We start from the raw sequence: 18,898 nt of genomic DNA, 5'->3' as shown, positions 1-18,898 counted from the left end.
ATATCAGTAATATCGTTGCGCGTGTTCACTAAAAGCGAACGCGCTTTTGCAATGTCTGGGCTGCCTATGCCTAATTTCACTGTTCTCAGGTATAGGCAGCAGAGTGGCGTTCTACCAAGCATAGTTGGAAGCATATATGTACGGAGACGTCAAGATGACGGCACTCATATTAGGCCTCGAAGTTAGGTAATTCAAATCGGCTCATAAGAAATCGCCGTGCTCCTGGTGGGCCTGCGACTGTTCAATAAAAGTGAAAGTAACGCAACCCACAGTTGTAAATAAAATCCGATTGTCCGTAGTTGGCACTGACCAGTTCTAGGAATTCACGAGTTTGCATGTGATCGTTTGGCAGCAATAATGACACATGCTTGAATCTATACTGCGCCAAAGGACGGGACAAGTACGAACACAAATGACAAAGTTCCGACTTGCAACTAACGTTTCATGCAATTACCACAGCCCAACCGCGCATGCGGACAACCATATAGAAATTGTGCTTCTTTTTTGATAAAAAATCATTTCAAGGCACCCTTCAATCACTCTTTTTATTCAATTGGTAGAATTTTTAGGTTGTTGTGCATGGCTGGGCTGTGGCGCTCGATATGAAATCGCACACAATGAAATCGAGATTATCTTCCCTTGTGTCGTCTCTTTCCTGTCTGTTTTCTTCCTCAATGTTTTGTGGAAGATATAAATTTTGGTTTGATTTGATACCTATGTTCCGTGCGCAGCACGCACTAAACGTTAGTTGCCGGTCAGCGCTTTGTCATTTGTTTTCTTTCTTCCATCGTTCTTTCGCGCTGTACCTGCTAGACCGCGTCAACGCTTTGTTTCATGATACGTGTTATTGAGCCGACCTGCCAACACATCGCCGCACCACGTGACGTTGTGCATCAGCTATCGACACGAACAAGCTGCGCATACACGAGCTTCGTATTCCTGTAGAGCACGGTATAGACACGTACCGTACTTGAGCCTTCCCCAACCGGAGACGGTGGCGAATCCGCCCGTGAAGTTTTCGCCCTTCGCGGGAAGGCAGATGGGGATGATGTGCTCGCGGAAGACCACGGGGTGCGACAGCTCGAGCAGCGCTATGTCATTCTTGAAGTTGCGCCGGTCGAAGGCCTCGTTGACGACCTTTCGCCGAACCGTGTACTCCTCGTGCGGGAAGCGCTCCGCCGTGTCCCGGATGCTGTGCTCGCCCAGCCGGACGCGCAGGTTCGACGCAGGCGTTCTAGGGAAGCAAACATATGGACTGCTGCGACACTTTGCGTACTGATTGTAATAACTTCGTAGCTAATTGATTCATTGTCCGAGTGCCTCTAACACCTCAAAGCAAAACATTGGTTATAAGATATATGTCGTATACAGGAAGATTCCTGAAAGTTTCTACGTTGGGATTTGTATAATGGGCGACCAATGCCCGATATTACAGCTATATAACCACGTGTACACGATGACGACTAAGTCCGGGCGAGTCAGCTGGTCGGTCCGACAAGCCGTGTGGAGATCGGGCCGAGGAAGCGCCGGGGCAGGTTAGGCTCATCCCGACATGCGATGAGCTGGTTGACTAGCTCTGTACTTGTTTGACAAAATGCATGAAAACGCGGTCAGGTCGGTCTGGGTCAGTCCGGCTTCTGACTCGACCCGCCCCCGTCGAGTTCACGCAAACGAAGCTTATGGCAGTTGAGTGGAAACTAGATGGCGTGCTTTGGAGCTAGAGACTAAGAAGACGGCGCTGCGGCGCGGGAGGACACGCCATGTACAGGTCACGCGCACTTGCATCATCGAGCACCAGGAACATTATTTATAATGCGGCTGTTCTCTTCGCGTGATTCCGATGCATTTTTACCATCCACCGCTCCTAATCGGCTGTATACAGAGATAACGTGCTCGAGGCAATTACAAAGCATGAAGAGAAACAGAACTTGAACTTGGAACAGCATACTTCATTCGGGCCCTGAATAACTAATGCCAGCCGTTACTTTCAATGCAGTTACGCATTTCTGCAATAGAAAAGATAGATGTCTAAGTGCGTTGTTACGTTGAGTATAGCCTTATCTCTAGCAGCGAATGAAAAGAAGTCAGCATTGTCATAATAGCAACTCGTTTAAATATTCGTCGATTTAGTTATCAAACAAGAAATGTTCACGCAACGCAACCAATTAGTGAACAGGGCGGGAACTCTGCGCGTGGAAGGAGCCTCTGTCCTCTTTGTGATCTTGTAGGACTATAATTTGTAAACGTATCTAGGTTCAATGCACTTGCAGTATCAAGGATGAGAACCCAGTAATTCGGTACAAGATCTGCCCACAAAACTGCACGAAACCTGCCCTCTGCCTCCGTGCACAAAAACATCGTTCTCGAGAGAGACCGATATTAAAATAGGTTCGCTTCCGCCGGGACATCACGGGATTGGCCGAACGTAATTGGTAGCGCGTCGATTTCGATTCCCTGAGTTCGCGGTGCATTTGTCATTGCAATGTTATGAGATAGTAGTAATTTAGAAAGTAGTAGATTTAATTAGTTCATCGACAAAAAATATGCAAGCTGCGTTTGCTTCTTTCTTTCTTTTACTTTTGGTGCCTGAAGCAGGCCATAGCCAAAAACGTATCGTTTCCAAAGGGCTCGTATGCTTCACCACGTTGTAAGCACAGCACATATATGGTGATTCCGCCCTCCGCGCTTACCTGTCGACGCAGTGAGCTGCTGTGAGCACCCAACGCTCGTGCACCAAAGCCCCTCCACAGGAGATCTTTTGTGACAGGAAGCTCCTCTTCACGACGGCCGCCTGTAGAGAAATCGTGATTGCGTCGCTCCAGGCTATGGTTGTCGTTGAGAAACAGGGAAAATACCAGTGAAGCGAAAAGGACAATAGGATTCGCACGAGAGAATTTCTTTAGCGGTAGTGTACGCCACCGTATCGGAGACGTTAACGAAAGCCCGAACATCGCGTGCCATTGCGTCTGATCTCGGGTGCCATGCCCAAGATCTGCGCTGGTTCTCAACTTCTCAACGTTTTGGGTATGCGTCATTTCCGGCGAGCAGTAATGGCGGCGTTTCTTCCAGTTTCGATATCGAAAACGTCTATTTTAGCGAGTGTTCTTTTGACGCTTCTACTCGTATTTTTAACGTAACATTTTCTTTTGCTGATGTTTCTCTATGTCTGTCTAAAACTAGGCTTTTTACACGGTCCAAAATTTCGCTTCAGTTGGTTTTTATCTCTTCCACAGCATCATCTGCCAATCAAGTAAACCGACCGAAGCAGCGTCGTCGAGGAACTTTAGTCGGGATCGGGTACAGACGTTCACAGATCTGTCTAGAGTGCTCGAGCTCTGCGTTGGAAAGCGAAGGAACAGTACAATAGCACAGGAGCAGTTAGATACACGATACCGGGCTGAATAATGTATGGCCTGCGCGTTCATGTGGCTTGTACTGTTCATAAGCATTCTCTCCCAAACTGGCCAGCAACACACATATCTCGATTTCTTTTTTATTGCAAAGCAACAACTCAGCCCTCTAGACAGAAATGCAAAGGCTTACGCGCTCTTTGTTCAGACTATGCTACACTCTAGCCAGACTGTACTGCGCGTGCTTGCCCGTCCGCGGTACAGCCAAGGTACAACGCGTAAGGAGCACCACGTGACGGTATACGCGTGTCGTGTCGTATGATTGAAGTTCTGTGCGCTGTTTCCGCCGTCAAACGAATAGAGGTCCCGAGACTTGCAAGCGGACGCCTGTTTCACACATTTCCGAGAAACCGGTAAGTACTCGTACGTGAACTCGTATAGCATTAATGCCGTTTATTATATCATGGACACTGGCACATTTGCGCGAGAGCATGCCGATGTTATTGAATGGAACGCGTGCAAATGGACAATGTCTTGATAGGGGGGGGGGGGGGGGATGGTGATGTGATGATATATATATCCGGGCGCTTTCCAAAATCCTGCTTGCAAGTGAGGCGTCGCTGCATCAGTGACAGTGGGCAAATTCAGGATGAAAAGAAAGTAATCTGTTAGTGGTCTGAATCATTTGTTACTTCTTTATCAGCACAATGAATTAAATCATCTCTCACCTGCCATGGCTGCTGACCAAACTTAGCGTTTTCGCCACCCACCACTTTGGAATTGCGCAGATAGGTTTTGCCGCACACTGCAACGAAGTTGGAATGTGGTAAAGGCACAAAAAAGCAAATGGGCAGAGCCTCGTTAAAACAGGCGCTTAACACCACGTTAGGTTCGCAGAGTGCCATTGCTGCACGAACTCTGTTTGAAATCAAGATGTGGAAAAGTGACGTCACTGCGTGTTTGCGCATCTAAACAGGCCAAGCAGCCGTGTCAGCAGCTTCTGAGTGAGGATGGAAAGTCAGTAATGATAAGCTGTAATGATCAGCAAATGATAAGTGACACACCGGCCCCGAAAGCCCATTGAAACCCTGTTGTTTACTTTGGCAGCCTAGTTTGTGAATGACGTTGGAAACATTACCGCACTTCATGCAGGCGCGGACACGTGCACTGACGTCATTTTTCAATAAACATTTCTCGGGATTTTTTCAGATCATGGAAAAACAGAAGAAACATGTAGATAATGACTTCATGTAATAAACTGGGCATTGTGCGTTTCGAAGACGCTTTACAACTTATATAAAGTACAGATTATTAAAGGACTGCGAATGCTTCTAAATTGCATTAACCTTGACTAACTTTATAAGCGCACTACATGAACTGCTTGCAGTGCCTCAATACGGCTGTGAACAACACGTCGGTATTCACATTTGTCTACTATATACATCACTATCTTTTTTAATGTTGTAGCTACGAGAAATGCGAGTTGTGTTTCCTGAGCATTGTGCCTCTTAAACGGGGCACTACGTCAACGAAGCGCAGTAAGCTTTCCTGCAGCGCGCGCTCTTACCGGGCCCGTTTCCAATTTATACTCATTTTCACCGTGTCCGTGGAGTGCAGCGAAAGCTACGGGTCGCGTCGACCCACCGTAAATGAAAAGGACGCATGCACTGTCCGCTGTTGATCACCCTATGGCGCGACGCCGAATGAAAAGAGGCGTCACAGAACGATTAGTGGTGCACAATGCGTAAGCTCTCATCGCTTCCTTGCCACATGCATGCAGCCGGCTGTCATTATTAGCTTCGACTACATGAACACGACGCCGGCGGGTCGAGCCAAAAGTCGAGCTGACGTAACACGACCCGACCGCGTTTACATGTTTCTTGCCAAGCGTGTTGACCCAACTCGCCTAGACGCTCGCTCGGTCCCATCAGTTCATTCGTGCGCAGCTACCTATTGCACGACACGAGCCCAAGCTTACGCTGCATTGCGCGGAGTTAATGCGACTTGAGTGCAGTGAAAAACGCGAGGATAGAGAACATTATCAACAGCATGTGTATGCTTTTGAGGTGTTTCGGTGGAGCTTACGAGCGTCCTTGACCATGCCGGCCTTGGACGGCTCGGCGTTCCTTGGGATGCAGCAACTCCAGATGACGCCTCCGTTGCACAAGTCGACGGGCCTTTTGCCCTGGATCCAGCAGCTGATGCCTAGGCCGCACGAGTAGGCGTTGCCGCGGTAGAAGCACTTCTGCGGGAACGCTGCTCAGGGTAGAGGAACAAGTGAGGAATACGGGGAGGAAGGCGGAGTGGGGGGGGGGGGGGGGGGGGGAGGCAGAGGAGACGCATACACGGACAGTCAAAACCACATTCTCGCTCCGTTAATCGTCGACGGCACACTGCAAACAGGCACGCCATTCAGATGATTTGTCGTGCAGCCTTCACGTCGCATGTTTAATTCAGTTAGCTCTTTAGCATGCATTGCTTTGTGAAAGGCATGCAAGAGATACAATTTCAAGTATCAAGCATGAAATGTGAAGGTCACCACAAGGATACAATTTAGGAAATTAAATTGGCAAGAAGGAGCAACTAAATATCCTTGCTTCGCCTATGAACTCATCCTTCAACCGTCCTTTTGAACTCATCATCTATGAGTAATACTTTAAGGAAATTTTAGGACGTCCACTAACCGGCCTCTGATCACCTCGTCTGCAGCCGTGCTTACATTGTATCCCTCTAGTTTTGTAATGCCAGTGTCACACGATCACCTTCGATCGTGATCAAGGCCGATCCGGATCGAAGTTCTCGACCACGATTGGCTCCTTCCCGCTGATTGTTCAAAGCGGCCAATCGCGACCGAGAAACTCGATCCCAGTCGGGCTCGATCGCGATCGAAAGAGTGCCGTCTGATAGCCGTATATAATATATAGCTGTTATGCAGCGCTTTATTGTATTTTTGTACAACAATCTGGTGCCGAATTTAGAAAGCGTTAAGTTCGTATGTGATATTTGCTACTGGCTGGCCGCATTAGCCAATAATATGCCCAGCATAGGTGTGTGCGTGTGTGTGTGTGCGTGTGTGTGTGTGTGTGTGTGTGTGTGTGTGTGTGTGTGTGTGTGTGTGTGTGTGTGTGTGTGTGTGTGTGTGTGTGTGTGTGTGTGTGTGTGTGTGTTGTGAATACAGACACTGGTTGTTACACAGCGCCTACAGCGTAAAAAGGAAAAAAATTATATTTTCTGAATCTAGTGTAATTTCACACAACATGGCGCAGTTGTCATCATGAGTTGATGTGGTTTGTTTGGTGATCGAATACATTGAAGGTAATAAAGGACAATGAATAAACCATCTGTCAGGATCCGAACGCCCCCCAAATATATATATATATATATATAAGAAGTCAGCAAATTTGAACCCTCGACATGTTGCCGTTTCGTCTACATCTTTACTTTATTGTTCACACCTGCACTCAGTAGTAAGCTCATTTCATCACGGTAATTAAATGTTCTGTCATCTAAGTTCTAGCTGTCGCTGTCTTCTTCACACATTCAAGCAGAAACAACAAGAATACTATTCAAGGACGATATTATAAGCAGTTATTGAAGAGCAAATAACAACTGACAATTTGGATTCCATTTGACGCACCACAAGGTGAATGGGATAAATGCAAGTGTATCTACGCGAGCCTCTTTCGCAATTCACATCGCTTTTCCCGACATTCACCGCATAAATGCATACAGTATTGCCGAGGCTGCCGACGTCGCACGGGAAACAACGGCTAAGTAAATTTTTCAGTGTCCGATATATACAGGTGGTCGAGTTCAAGAAAAATTAGGGAAGGAAATCCAGCGATTATATATATATATATATATATATATATATATATATATATATATATATATATATATATATATATATATATATAAATATATATATATATATATAAAATGTATACGCAGTCACAGCGGTGACGAGACAGGGAAAAAACGCATGGCGTCGTTCCTAGGCGTTTACAATTGAGTAAACGACGCAAGTAAATTATATCGCTGTTCTGCTTGTCAGACCTTCTAAATGTTTAAGAGCTTGAAGACCTCTGCAACTTGTCATCGTGGCGACTTGTTATTCTTGAAGCGTTCTCTCGATTGGGGCTCAATCGCAGACCTGCAGATCTAAGCCTAGATGTCTTTGACCGAAAACGGGCAGGGAACTTCGGTCAAGATTGTGTGAAGAGGGCCGATGCGTCGCAACTAACGAGCATTCAGCACGAAGTTGGGACGACGACAAAGCGTGACTACTCTATGCGTATATGGAGCAAGCTGCGCGCCCTCCGAGACACTCGAGGACTTCGAACATGGCAAAAAGTCAATTGTACACGCTATGTGTCGGGGACTCCGTGGGGCTTACACGACAGGGCAGGCAGCTGGTATAAGTATTTAAGGGGCAGCAGCAGTATAGGGGGTTGAGCTGCTACGCAGGCGCATGCAGGCATCCTTCTGCAGGAGCGAAACTCACACAAAATATATCGCGCCACGTTGATGATATTGGTAAGCGTTTGGACATCGAGCGCCTTGGCGCGGGTCTCTGCCGCCGTCACGGGGTGGGGGGAGGTCCAGGGATTGTCGAACGGACCACCGGTCGTGTGCCAGGCGCTGTTACCTTGGCGCAAGAAGCCTTCGTGGCCGCCCGCTTGCACGGCGCCCAGTAACAGCGCCGCCAACGCCGCCGCCGCTGCCACAGCCGCCGTCAACGATGACGTCGCGGCCGTCCGGCGCCCCGGGCACATACTGCGGGAGAGAGAAGACAGGGTGACGACAACGTAGGGCTATTAGAAGGCGGAGTCGCGCCAAATGACAATAGTTGCGCGCGGGGACTTCTAAGGCAGGCTAAAGGCAACAGTTGCGCGAACACTTGCGAAGACACGCTAAAGAGAAGCGCTATACGATAGCGTCTGGGTAGCTCAATTCACACACGGTTGTCGGTCTAATTTTCGCCGGTGGCACGGTCTTTCCGCCGCTGTCGTTAATGTATTGTTTACTCGGTCGGGGAATATTAAAGATCGCATTGAATGAACTTTTCCTTGTGTTATACAAAATGAGAAGCATTAGTGAGAGAAAGGTGGAGACGACGGCCTCAGCCATGTGATTCTACAGCCTTGTACTCCATGCTGTCGAAGGGGCTTGAGAAAACGACAGTGACAGGGCAGGGAGGTAAAGGTTGACGATACGGTGCGGAATAAGATGATGATATTTAACTTATTTTAACTTATTTTAATTTATTTATTTATACGTCACAGGCCTTGAACTGCATTAAGTGTGGCGGGCATATTAGTACAGATATAATAAACTGGAGTAACGGTACGACAGACACGGTACAAGGCACAAAAAAAGGGGGTAAGAATAACATATTAACACGAAGATTAAAAAATAAAACAAGTGCGAAAATGGAAAACATTGATAACCAAGTACAAGTGAAACATTAGTACAAAATAAAACAACCTTTAGAGCCACTAAAAGGGTAGTACAACAGAAAACAACATTTAGAACAATACTAATATGATAAATGCAGGCAGAGGTGGTTTTTGTACTCTGAGGGGTAAGAAAAAGAGATCAGTAAGTTGTCAGGAAGATCATTCCAGAGCTTAATTGCTTTAGGTAATGGAGATGAATTGAATGACTGAGTTATTCCATATACGTGGTTAAAGCAGAGATGATTATGTGAGTGCCGTGAAGATCGAGGAGGCGATTCCAGAGGCAAAAATGAAGTGCAGGTGTAAACATATTTATTAAACAAACACAAAAGTGAAATAGAACGACGATTTTCAAGTATCTGTATATCATTCAGGTCCTTATTTATAAGCAGGGAGACGCGGGGGAGGGGACTATAATTGTTAGAAATTAACCGGGCAGCTCTGTTTTGAATGTACTCAAGTGTTTCTATGAGGTATTTTCGATGGGGAGACCAAATAGATGAGAAGAATTCTAACTGTGGGCGAATAAATGTTAGATATGCTAGTTTAGGAGCTAGGTGATTGTTGCAGGTTGTTGAAATGTGACAAGATCATGAGAGATTTGGGTGTAAACTGAATTCCTAGATATATCCATTACATAGCTTTGGACAGGAAGGTGTTATTAATAGAGTAGTCGAGATTAGAAAAATCATGCATGCGGCTAAAGGTCATATATTTACATTTAGTAGGGTTTAGAATCATGTGCCAGTTTTTACGCTAATCAACAATGGCGTTAAGACCATTTTGAAGGGTCAGGTGGTTATTGGGAAGGTCGTTAATGTAATTAGAAAAAGTAAGGGACCAAGCATGTTTCCCTGTGGTGCACCAGAGGTTACGTCACATAGTGATGAGGAAAAGCCGTTGACAACCGTGAATTGTTGGCGGAAGGAGAGAAAGTTACGAAGCCAAGATAATGTGAGGGAGTCAAGACAAAAGGTAGATAATTTGTGTATCACTGTTATATGAAACTATAGCCGCTACAACAGCCGGCCGCGTACAACTCTGTCAAATGCTTTTAAGAAATATAAAAAAAAATAGAATCTGTGTGCTGATTTTCATCCATGTTAGAACGCAGGTCAGTAGTTAATTCAAATAACTGGGCGTCACACGGGTAGCCTTTCGTACAGCCATGCTGATTTGTAAAGAAAAAGTAATTTTTTTTTCAGATGGTTTTACAGGTGATAAGCGGTAATTTGTTCAAGTAAGTTAAAGCATATACATGTTAAAGAAGTGGGACGATAGTTATCAGGTGAGTTTTTGTTACCGGTTTTGAAGACAGGAATGAGTTTGGCTATTTTCCAATCGGTAGGCAGCTCTCCAGGTGATAATGATCGTTCAAAGATATGACGCAAAATCTGTCTGTAAAATTGAAATGGTGTTTTTAAGAATTTACGAAGTTATGTTGTCCACTCCGGCAGATGAGGATAACTTAGGTTGTTAATTAGAGATGCAATTAGAGAGGCAGTGTCGGTGCAGCATCACGCGAACAAGCCGTATATCCAAAACACACCCACATGGCTCTATAGTTGCGCAGCTACACCAGGAGCGGGCGAGATCGGCATCGGTTGATTCTCCAGAGACAATTCGTCGAGTGAACAGAGCAAGCTCGGACTGAAATACATGGCAACGCTGCGTACGCGCAGCTCCGAATGCCCGAACGAACAGCAACAATGCATCAACGTACCCTCATCTGACTCTTGCCATCAAGGCCATGCTGCGGCAAATAATTGCAGCCCTGCTGCAGCTATTGTCTCGCTCATTTCCGCATAAATAGCTTGTTTAATCTATGCTCGCTTCACTGCCTGCACCGTGCTCCCGTGTATCTGTTAGAAAGACACGTGCGATTTCTGCACTACCTGTATTGTACTCTACGATTCAAACATGAAGCCTGCCGGCATGAAGTGCCATGCGCAATTTTCTTATTTAGCTGTATGTGTTTGAGGAAATAATCATAGTGCTTGTGGGAGGGTCAGGCTATATACTCCCATTTCCTGCAATAAAGTGCAAGCGCGAGAGCAGCGCTGATCGTAAAATCAATCGAAGGTGTATTGTGTGTATCACAGTTATATGAAAGTATAGCCGCTACAAATGATTAAAAAAATTTAGCCGAAACGCAACTCTAGCTGCTTGATTTCTTTTTTGTTAGCCTAGTCCATTCTTTCCCACGAGACGGGCGCTTTTCAGGCACTATGTACTGTAATCATCCGGCACGCTTCGAAGGCTGTGCGCGTTCGGGCAAGACGTGGGGTGCACTCAGGCCAGGCCGTCATTCTCGGGGGTCACTGTGAGTAAACGGCTGGAAAAGGCGGTATACGTAGAAGGGAGATCAGACAGGGACCTATATTTTAAACCATAGAAGAAGCGCCCACACCAGAAAGAATAAACGATGAACTGCTGCTGAACGTTTACACCAAGGCCAGAAGCCTTTAATTTCCACATGGCACCGCGGCGGCCCTTTTGTGAGGACTTCCGTTTGTGCGAGCAGCGTCACGACACACTGTACGCTCCCGCCGGAACGAGGCATCGCTTCAGTTAACGTCCGCAACCCTTTGATACTGCGGTGGCAGCTGCATCATTGCGGAACGGTGGCGCTTCGCTGAGCTCTTGAGTTCCCGTTGTCTCAGAGCGATGAGCACAGCCTGGCGCTGCGCTCAACTGCGAGTTGCAGTATCTACTCACGCGCACCACCAGGAAGCATAGCAAACGGAACTGATGGCGTGGTCCCCGTGTATAAGTGTGCTATTAACGGTTGTTGCCACAGTATGCACAAGGCCCAGTTGTTCCAGTAGTCTAATATTGCACTATTCTCACAGCCAAAGGTAAACATCCCGAATACGCAACAAAGAAAAAGAGAGAGAGATAGAAAAAAAAAAGAGGCATGGGTAACTCAACTCGTGTTTGTTTGCAATGTCGGGAAGTTGCTCCGTCGACAAGTATTTCCCGTTTTGGTTGCGTCAGCGCAAATGAGGTTAATATTTAAATTGGCACCAGGCACTTCTCATTACAAATAAAAAGGAAACAAGTGCCTTCATATAACTGCATCAAAGAAAGGTTAATGTTTGTAAACACTACCAAGGACATAGCTTTTACCCTGTTCACAGATTGTACGTCGTCCGCTGTTAATTGAGGCCTGCTCGTGATTCTGATAATATACACATGCGTTGGCTGAGAGCCGTACACGGCGCGATTACGGCCGACAACTGGTGCCTTTTCGGTATATGAATATCAGAACGCTAAATTGTTTGTTTCTTTTCGAAGCGACCGCAAGAATATCTGCAATCTCTCTCTCCGTTTCACGTATTGGTAATTGACGTGCAGGCCATCTCTATCCTCGTGCAAACATTGTAATTAGCCGAGTCCCGGGAGCTTTATGTACTCACGACGCGGAACAAAGGAGATGATAATGGAACGATTCTATTTTAGAGAAAATTCTTTTCGCGTGTAGTCAGTGGTATGAGCGATGCTACACACACGTCATCACACGTATAGACCGGTCGTGAATGCTGGGTGATAACCAAAGAACAGAATCGAGCAAAAGGAATCCTTGCATTATACAAGCGTACGCCTGGATTCGCATAATGCACGAGCATATCGTAAATCGTCGACAAACCACGATCGCACTACCCCCATTTTCGTTAAGAAGAACGGCGACTTACCCTTCTGAGGACGCAGCTTCCGATGCAGGGGGGCCTGGACATTAGGGAGTTTTAGATTTAGCGCACCCAGAGTTAGGGAACACAAACCGCCTGGCTTACAAAAGGACGCAATCGGGGTAACAACAAAAAAAAAGAAAAGAATGCAAGCAGGACGTGGAGTTTCGGGTACGCAAAGACGCTTCGGTGCGCTGTTTCTAAAGGCCCTATTTGAACGCTTCCACTCTGAGCGCACAGCGTCTTAGCGACTGAAGCGCATATGTAGCGAACGGTGGCGAATCGATGGCGTACGCAGGAGCGAAATAACTGCGGTGAGGAGGCGTACCCATAGAGCAAGGTGCGCAAACGCAGCTGCACGGAGAGTCCTACATTTCCCTCTCGGTTTCTCTTCTCTCGCCTATTTTGCCCCAGACATCCTTTCCCTTCTACAGAGGGTAAGTATAGCGTTACAGTTGATCTTGTACTGGTCAGATGGAATCACTTGCTGTCCACACTAGCGGCAAGTTAACGGCGTTATTCTTTCACTTTATCCATTCCAGAGAACGCGGACAAGGAAGGGGGACGATTTTGGGGGAGGTCTGGAAAGGAACTGGTTGGTACCATTCTGTATATAGCGGGGAAACCCCAGTGGCGAGTTTGGTGACCCAGCTGCGCGGGCTTTCTCCGCGGATTACAACCGCAACTTGGAGGGAGGAGAGTGCGTGGAAGTCGGTCAGTGCGACCTGCTGTGTCGTTCACCCTTCGGCGGGGAAAACACGTCGCGCACGCGGACGCAGGACTAACGGAAAGAGGACACGGCGCGCTGTGCGGATCTGTAAGGTTGGCTCCAAGATAATGATGAATTTCTGGATATTTGCTTGCATGTGTTAGCTTTATCATATCTTAATATTTCCTCATCAGACGCTTACACTACTGCCTATGCCGACTGTCTCAACTAAATGGCGCTAAAAATGAAAAATAATGTAAGCATCTTGGAAGCAACTTAAATACATATTAGAGTACCTACCACGTAGAATCTGTCAATAAATTCGGCTGTGGTAAGAAAGCGATGAAGTGAATACGATGGTGGTCAGATGAGTTAGAAGCCGACACGCTTAGACCTATGAAAACAAGGTGATGGCACCGTTATTGTATATAGATCATTATTTGTTGATATAACTGTACCGATAAGTTTTACCTTTATAATCATATCTCTACATGGCGCAGTATAGAAGCGCACTCTCTGTTATAATTTTATTCAGGAAGAGAGTATGAATCTTAATGAATGAATCTGAGAGCATCAATCTTAATACCAAAACAATAGAAGGAAATCCTCCTAAAGAAGCTGATCCGACAGACGCACACATGCGAACAAATTCGCAATAACAGCGCTGCCTGGCGGCAAATGATGGCATATAACTCTTGCTGTACCTGTGTCTACGCATTCCAAGATCCTATAACACCATCAAATTCTTCGCTCATTCGTTTCGTCCTCCTTTATTTGCTCGAGTGGCACCGGCCCCACTTGCGTAACTGACCATTCGGTGCCATTCAGTGGCAACAAAGAAAAAAAGAAATCAAACTGAAAACAATAATAATTATAGACTTCTGCTGCGAAGTAACGGATCAGGTATACGCGCTTAAGTGTCGCCGAAAATTTGTAGTCTCAACGATACATCCTTGTGCATATCTCCGCAGGAAAATTATAGAAAGTCGCCGGTAACTGAAGCGTGACGTTGGGCAATTTTACGCATTCCGTCCGCTCCTACGTCACTCGATACTCACGAGACGAGCGTGCTAATGCGACAACTTAGCAAACAATGATAGTCACGCGTGGTTAATCAAACGCACCTGCAGCAAAAATCGTGCAGCAATGCTTGTTTGCTATTGCTCTAAAAATACAGTGCGCCACGAAGATTACATCAAAATGCGGGCTCTCTTACAAGAGGAGCAGGGACTGCATTTTTGAACGATGCGCCTTATTTTTCATTCTCTAGCACCTTTCGCCATTGTCTAGGGCATCACTGCTCCGCCGTTATCACCGCAGTCGCCAACTCGGTGCGACGGCTGATAAGAGCGCAAAAGAAAATGGGTCGCTACAAAATGCAGCGCAAGGCACTTCTTCACATTTTAAGGTATACTCACTTAAAGACGCGCCAATACGCGTTCTGCAGTGCCGTTGACAGCTACCGTGTTACCGTTTTCCGAGCGCACTCGTTCTTGAGGAGTTCCGCACGCACTGACCCCTTAGAACGGGCGTTCAGGCAGGCAAGTGGACTAGCTCGATTCACAATTGATCGAGTCACGCTCGAGCGTGCACGGTGGACTGTGTGCGCCAACGATGAGTACGCCCATACTTTGTGGTCAATATGGTCGTATAGCCCGTGAACGGATACCGGTTTCCTGCCGCCTCCTCCGTTTGCGATGCAAGAGATGGTATGGCGTCGCGTTCTGCTGCCTCCTGTGTGCTGTCAAGTGCTCGCCGCTGAGACGTAACGGGCAATGGAGGAACAGAGGCAGTCAGGAGGCAAGCACACGTTTCTCTGCTTGCCATACGTGTATATTCGTCGGATTGAAACGGCGCCGGTTTGTATGTGTTGCGCCAAGTAATAATGGACGACCACTGAGCTATCTGAATCGATTTGCTAAAGCATGCTTCGTGTAAGCCGCAGTGCCCTGAGGGAATAGAATAGCTGGTACACCTGGCGAAGCTTTTCGGTCCAAGAATTGCTGTGGAAAGTTTTGTTTTGAACTTTTGTCCATTCCCACGCATAATAGCGCTGCTGCTCAACTGCTCTCTCTCTCTCTCTCACTCACTCTCAATACAGTGCGTTGCACGCGAGTAAAAGGAACAGCCTATGCTGGTCGTCTCTGTGTCACGATTCTAGCAATTAAACCTGAACTCGTAACGGCGCCTGCCAGCTCAGAATGTTCCGAGTGAGCCAAACAAAACTGCAATTGTATGCTCATTTGTGTTTCCATAAGTACTAAGTAAGAGGAAAAATGTAGCCTACGGATATTAAAGGACGATGGAAACTTCTATTTCTACGTCATCGCCTTCAGCCTATAGGTTCACTATGCTGCAGGACAAAGACCTCTCCTAGTTCTCCACTTTCCCACTGTACTCCGTGAACCGTGCCGTTCAATGCTTGCGTGCTCAACGCATACGCCTTCGTATACAGACGCAAATGGGTGCTCTCATTTGCATTTGCCTTGTTCCGCCTATACAAAGAAATCAGGTCGTGTGAAAGAGGTAGCGAACGCACAAACTCTGCGGTACAATATAGGATGGTGGCAAATAAATTTCACGGATCGAAGTTGAACGTTGAGTTCGATAGCATGCCACCACAAGAATAAGAAGAGGTTTATTGGATTTTGTGTTCCAGACAAGACTCCGAACATCTGCTTCCTAAACCTATAACTTCGTGGCACAAATGGGGACGGAATGGCCAGCTACAGTGCAAGGAGAACATCAAGCAGGAACATTCTCAAAAGCTAGAATTTGTCCTCCGTGTTCCTTCTTATATTCCATATATGTCTGACACTGTTTTCACTTATAGACATGGCCTACGCCATCGAATCTAGACAAAAATTAATACACAAAGTGGCCTTCTGCCATCGCAGCTATCAGTCATCGAGAAGGGGCACCACAGATTTGCCAAAACTTTTTTGTTTCGCTTCGCGGATCGGTAACGTCCACATCATGACTTGTATGTGTCGGTCACGTAGATGCGCCTCACTGTCAGGAGCCCCTGCAGCCGCTTCTCTGGTAGATGTTCGAATCTTTAAGAGCATCCGCCATGCCGGAAGCGCTCCATGCACGTCCCAGCAGGGAGACCCGCGCTCCGTGCCCACGCTTCTCACGGTGCCGCACGTGCCAAACGGACGCGCCCGCGCGCCGCCTCGTTTCCTGGCACGTCCGTCTATGCAAACGCGAGATCGTCTACGCACGCTGCAGGAACCGCCCGTGCACTGACGCGCGAGCGGTGGACAAAGGCGCCGGCAGCGCGGGCGAACAGTGGCAGCGGCTACTGTTCCGGTTCCGCACTAGAAAACCGCTGGCAGCCGGTGTGTTAAGACACGGGCACACACGGAGAAGGCAGCGCCGCGGCGACCACTTTCCTTCTCGGCGGACGACCATACGAGCGCACGGCCTCTCCGCTCTAGATACGGCCGACGGCCTCCTCCACCTACTCGCTAGCTGAGCGGCGTTGTCGGCAATTGCCTCGGCAGGGATGCCAAGTTCAAGGTTGTCTGCGTGGCAGCGACGCGTAAATACCCGGGAGCGTAAGATGAGCCGTGTGTGCTTAAGGTCGATAGCGTGCGAGACAAAACACAGGCCGGCTCTTGCGTGAAGCCAGAGGACAGCCGCCGGTAATGATACGGCGGATTACTTGAATGAATTGATGGGGTTTTGAGTCCAGACGCTTGCGCGGTCAGCATTTAGGGACGCAGTAGTGGACGGCCTCGGAGCCCTTTTGAGTCCCCGAAGTTCTTTAACGTGCACTTAAATCTAAGCACTACACGAGCGTTTTCGGATTCGGCCTCATTCGCAGTGTGATTTTCAAGATTCACAAGTTGTCGGGCTATAACTGGACGATAGCAGGGTCAGTAATACTTCTTGTTTTGCCTAACTTGGTCGGAGCCATATCGTAAATCAAGATGTTCCAGCGGGACAAACTTACAGCTGGATGTGCTGAGCTACCCAGAGAGAGAAATCTGCTTTCTTCGTCCTTTTTTCGATTTCCATAACACTGCCATTGGAAGGTGCTGCATAGCGATAAGCGGTGAGTTGCACGGAAATAATTGTGCCCAGATGTTACGTACGTTCAAGATCCACGTACGTAACAGATGTTACGTACGTTCAAGATCCTGGCGAAAGTGCCACTACAGTCTGTCATGGGGGCGATGTATGATTGTGAAGCCAGTAAACATCGTTGGCGAGGCGTGCGACCGTTAGGAATGAATGTTCGTTGTTCATAGTGACAGTGGTCCGATATGGCGACCCTCGATGGCCTGAGTGCACGTTGGCAACGCGAAGGAAGAGCTAGGACGTGGTGCAGGACAGCGTTTATTTCCGCAGCAAAGCACCCGGTAGGGCTGCGCCCACACAACCTCCCCTCTCATCCCGGGCGCCCGTTTTTGAGGGCTCGGTCTGGCTCGGTCAAACAACCGCAACAAAAAAGCGTACATTCTTTGTATGTGTCCGCTTTCCCCCGCCTCTACGGGAGCAACACTGATCTCGTCAGACCCCGCGAGCGTTTTCGGTCACTCGCTGCTGGTTAATTGCCCCCTGTCATGCCCACTTGAGCAAATAGTTGCCTGTAGGTGGCCCTCTGTAGCAACATGGGTTAAGGCGCTACATCGAGGCACTCTACGTGGGTTGAAAAAGCCGCTTCCAGCGGAATTCCATTCCACACTAAATTAAGGACCCGCCGCCTCCACGGCCTCACTTCCACGAAACACACTTCCCGCGCGTGCTTTGTCATTTCTCTGCGCACTAACTCGGGGGACGCAGTCGCGGTTTTCAACATAATTTTCCTGACGGCCCCCGTGCGCATTGCTGAATGCTCGGCGCCACTGCAGCTGCGTCCAGTACGAAGAAGACAGCTAAGAAAAGCGTGGCGAACCATAGCATGATTACAAAGATGGCGCCGAATAAAACAACACACGAAGATGGGGGACACGAAGAAGGAAGAAGGGGTCCCCCTTCTTCGTGTGTTGTTTTATTCGGCGCCGTCTTTGTAATCATGCTTAACCAACTAGCCCACCAACACATGCTCAGCAACCATAGCAAATGCCCCTAGTTCTACACTCCGAAACTGATTGGCATCGTCTTTACGACGTAGTACGTGCAGCAAACGGCCTCTGCGTGCAGCAGTTAATCGATCGTTGATTTGGGCACAGCAGACGATGCCATTTGGGTGACTCGGAAGCTCTGGCAGCCCCTTGGGGTCTCAGACTGCCTGAAGGTGTACGTGCAGAAAACCCCTTGCCTTTGCGTGTAGGTTGGAGGAAGGTAGGTACCAAATTGTATATCAGTGCAAGAAAATGGGGAACACAAAACCGCGCTGCACCGGCCTTCTTACTCGCTGTATTTTCTTGCGCTGACTGTAAATTTTACACGACTCTAATTATCAAGGACCCTTTATATGATGAGATTTGCTAGGATTTTGATGCGTATATGCATCAGCGTTTAAACAATACATTTTAGAAATGTTCTCGGTGATTGCGTACACTCCAATGCGACCGTCATGTCAGAGGAGGATATTTCGGCAAATACGTGTGTGATTGAGGGCGTTCAGTAGATGGCTTGGGCAGCGCTTCGCTTTCTTTTCGGCTGAAGTTGACAAGGGCAGCTGAAATTAAAATTTCGATCTTATCGATGATGAACTTATTGAGGATGAACATGAAACGA

At 47.6% G+C, this 18,898-nt stretch overlaps 1 protein-coding gene across 3 annotated transcripts in view; it reads right to left on the bottom strand.

Annotated features, from left to right (window-relative positions):
- The window catches only part of LOC126531559 (trypsin-1), a 50,845-nt gene that overhangs the window by 5,929 nt on the left and 26,018 nt on the right, over window positions 1-18,898 (bottom strand). The window contains exons 1-6 of one of the 3 annotated variants that reach the window (XM_055071245.2): window positions 12,505-13,234; window positions 7,855-8,126; window positions 5,436-5,606; window positions 4,079-4,155; window positions 2,691-2,791; window positions 966-1,234 (exon numbers count right to left, since the gene is read on the bottom strand). In XM_055071245.2, the coding sequence (XP_054927220.2) occupies window positions 966-1,234; window positions 2,691-2,791; window positions 4,079-4,155; window positions 5,436-5,606; window positions 7,855-8,125 (889 nt within the window). In that variant the 5' untranslated portion in view covers window position 8,126; window positions 12,505-13,234. Of the gene's footprint in view, window positions 1-965; window positions 1,235-2,690; window positions 2,792-4,078; window positions 4,156-5,435; window positions 5,607-7,854; window positions 8,127-12,504; window positions 13,235-18,898 lie in introns of those variants that run through there. The other 2 variants (XM_050179122.3, XM_055071246.2) reach the window with 2 other exon arrangements.

The sequence above is a fragment of the Dermacentor andersoni genome, chromosome 5 (genome assembly GCF_023375885.2).
Source record: "Dermacentor andersoni chromosome 5, qqDerAnde1_hic_scaffold, whole genome shotgun sequence".
Taxonomy (NCBI): domain Eukaryota; kingdom Metazoa; phylum Arthropoda; class Arachnida; order Ixodida; family Ixodidae; genus Dermacentor; species Dermacentor andersoni.
The sequence above is the reverse complement of the archived record's forward strand: the minus strand, read 5'-3'. Positions and strand labels throughout refer to the sequence as shown.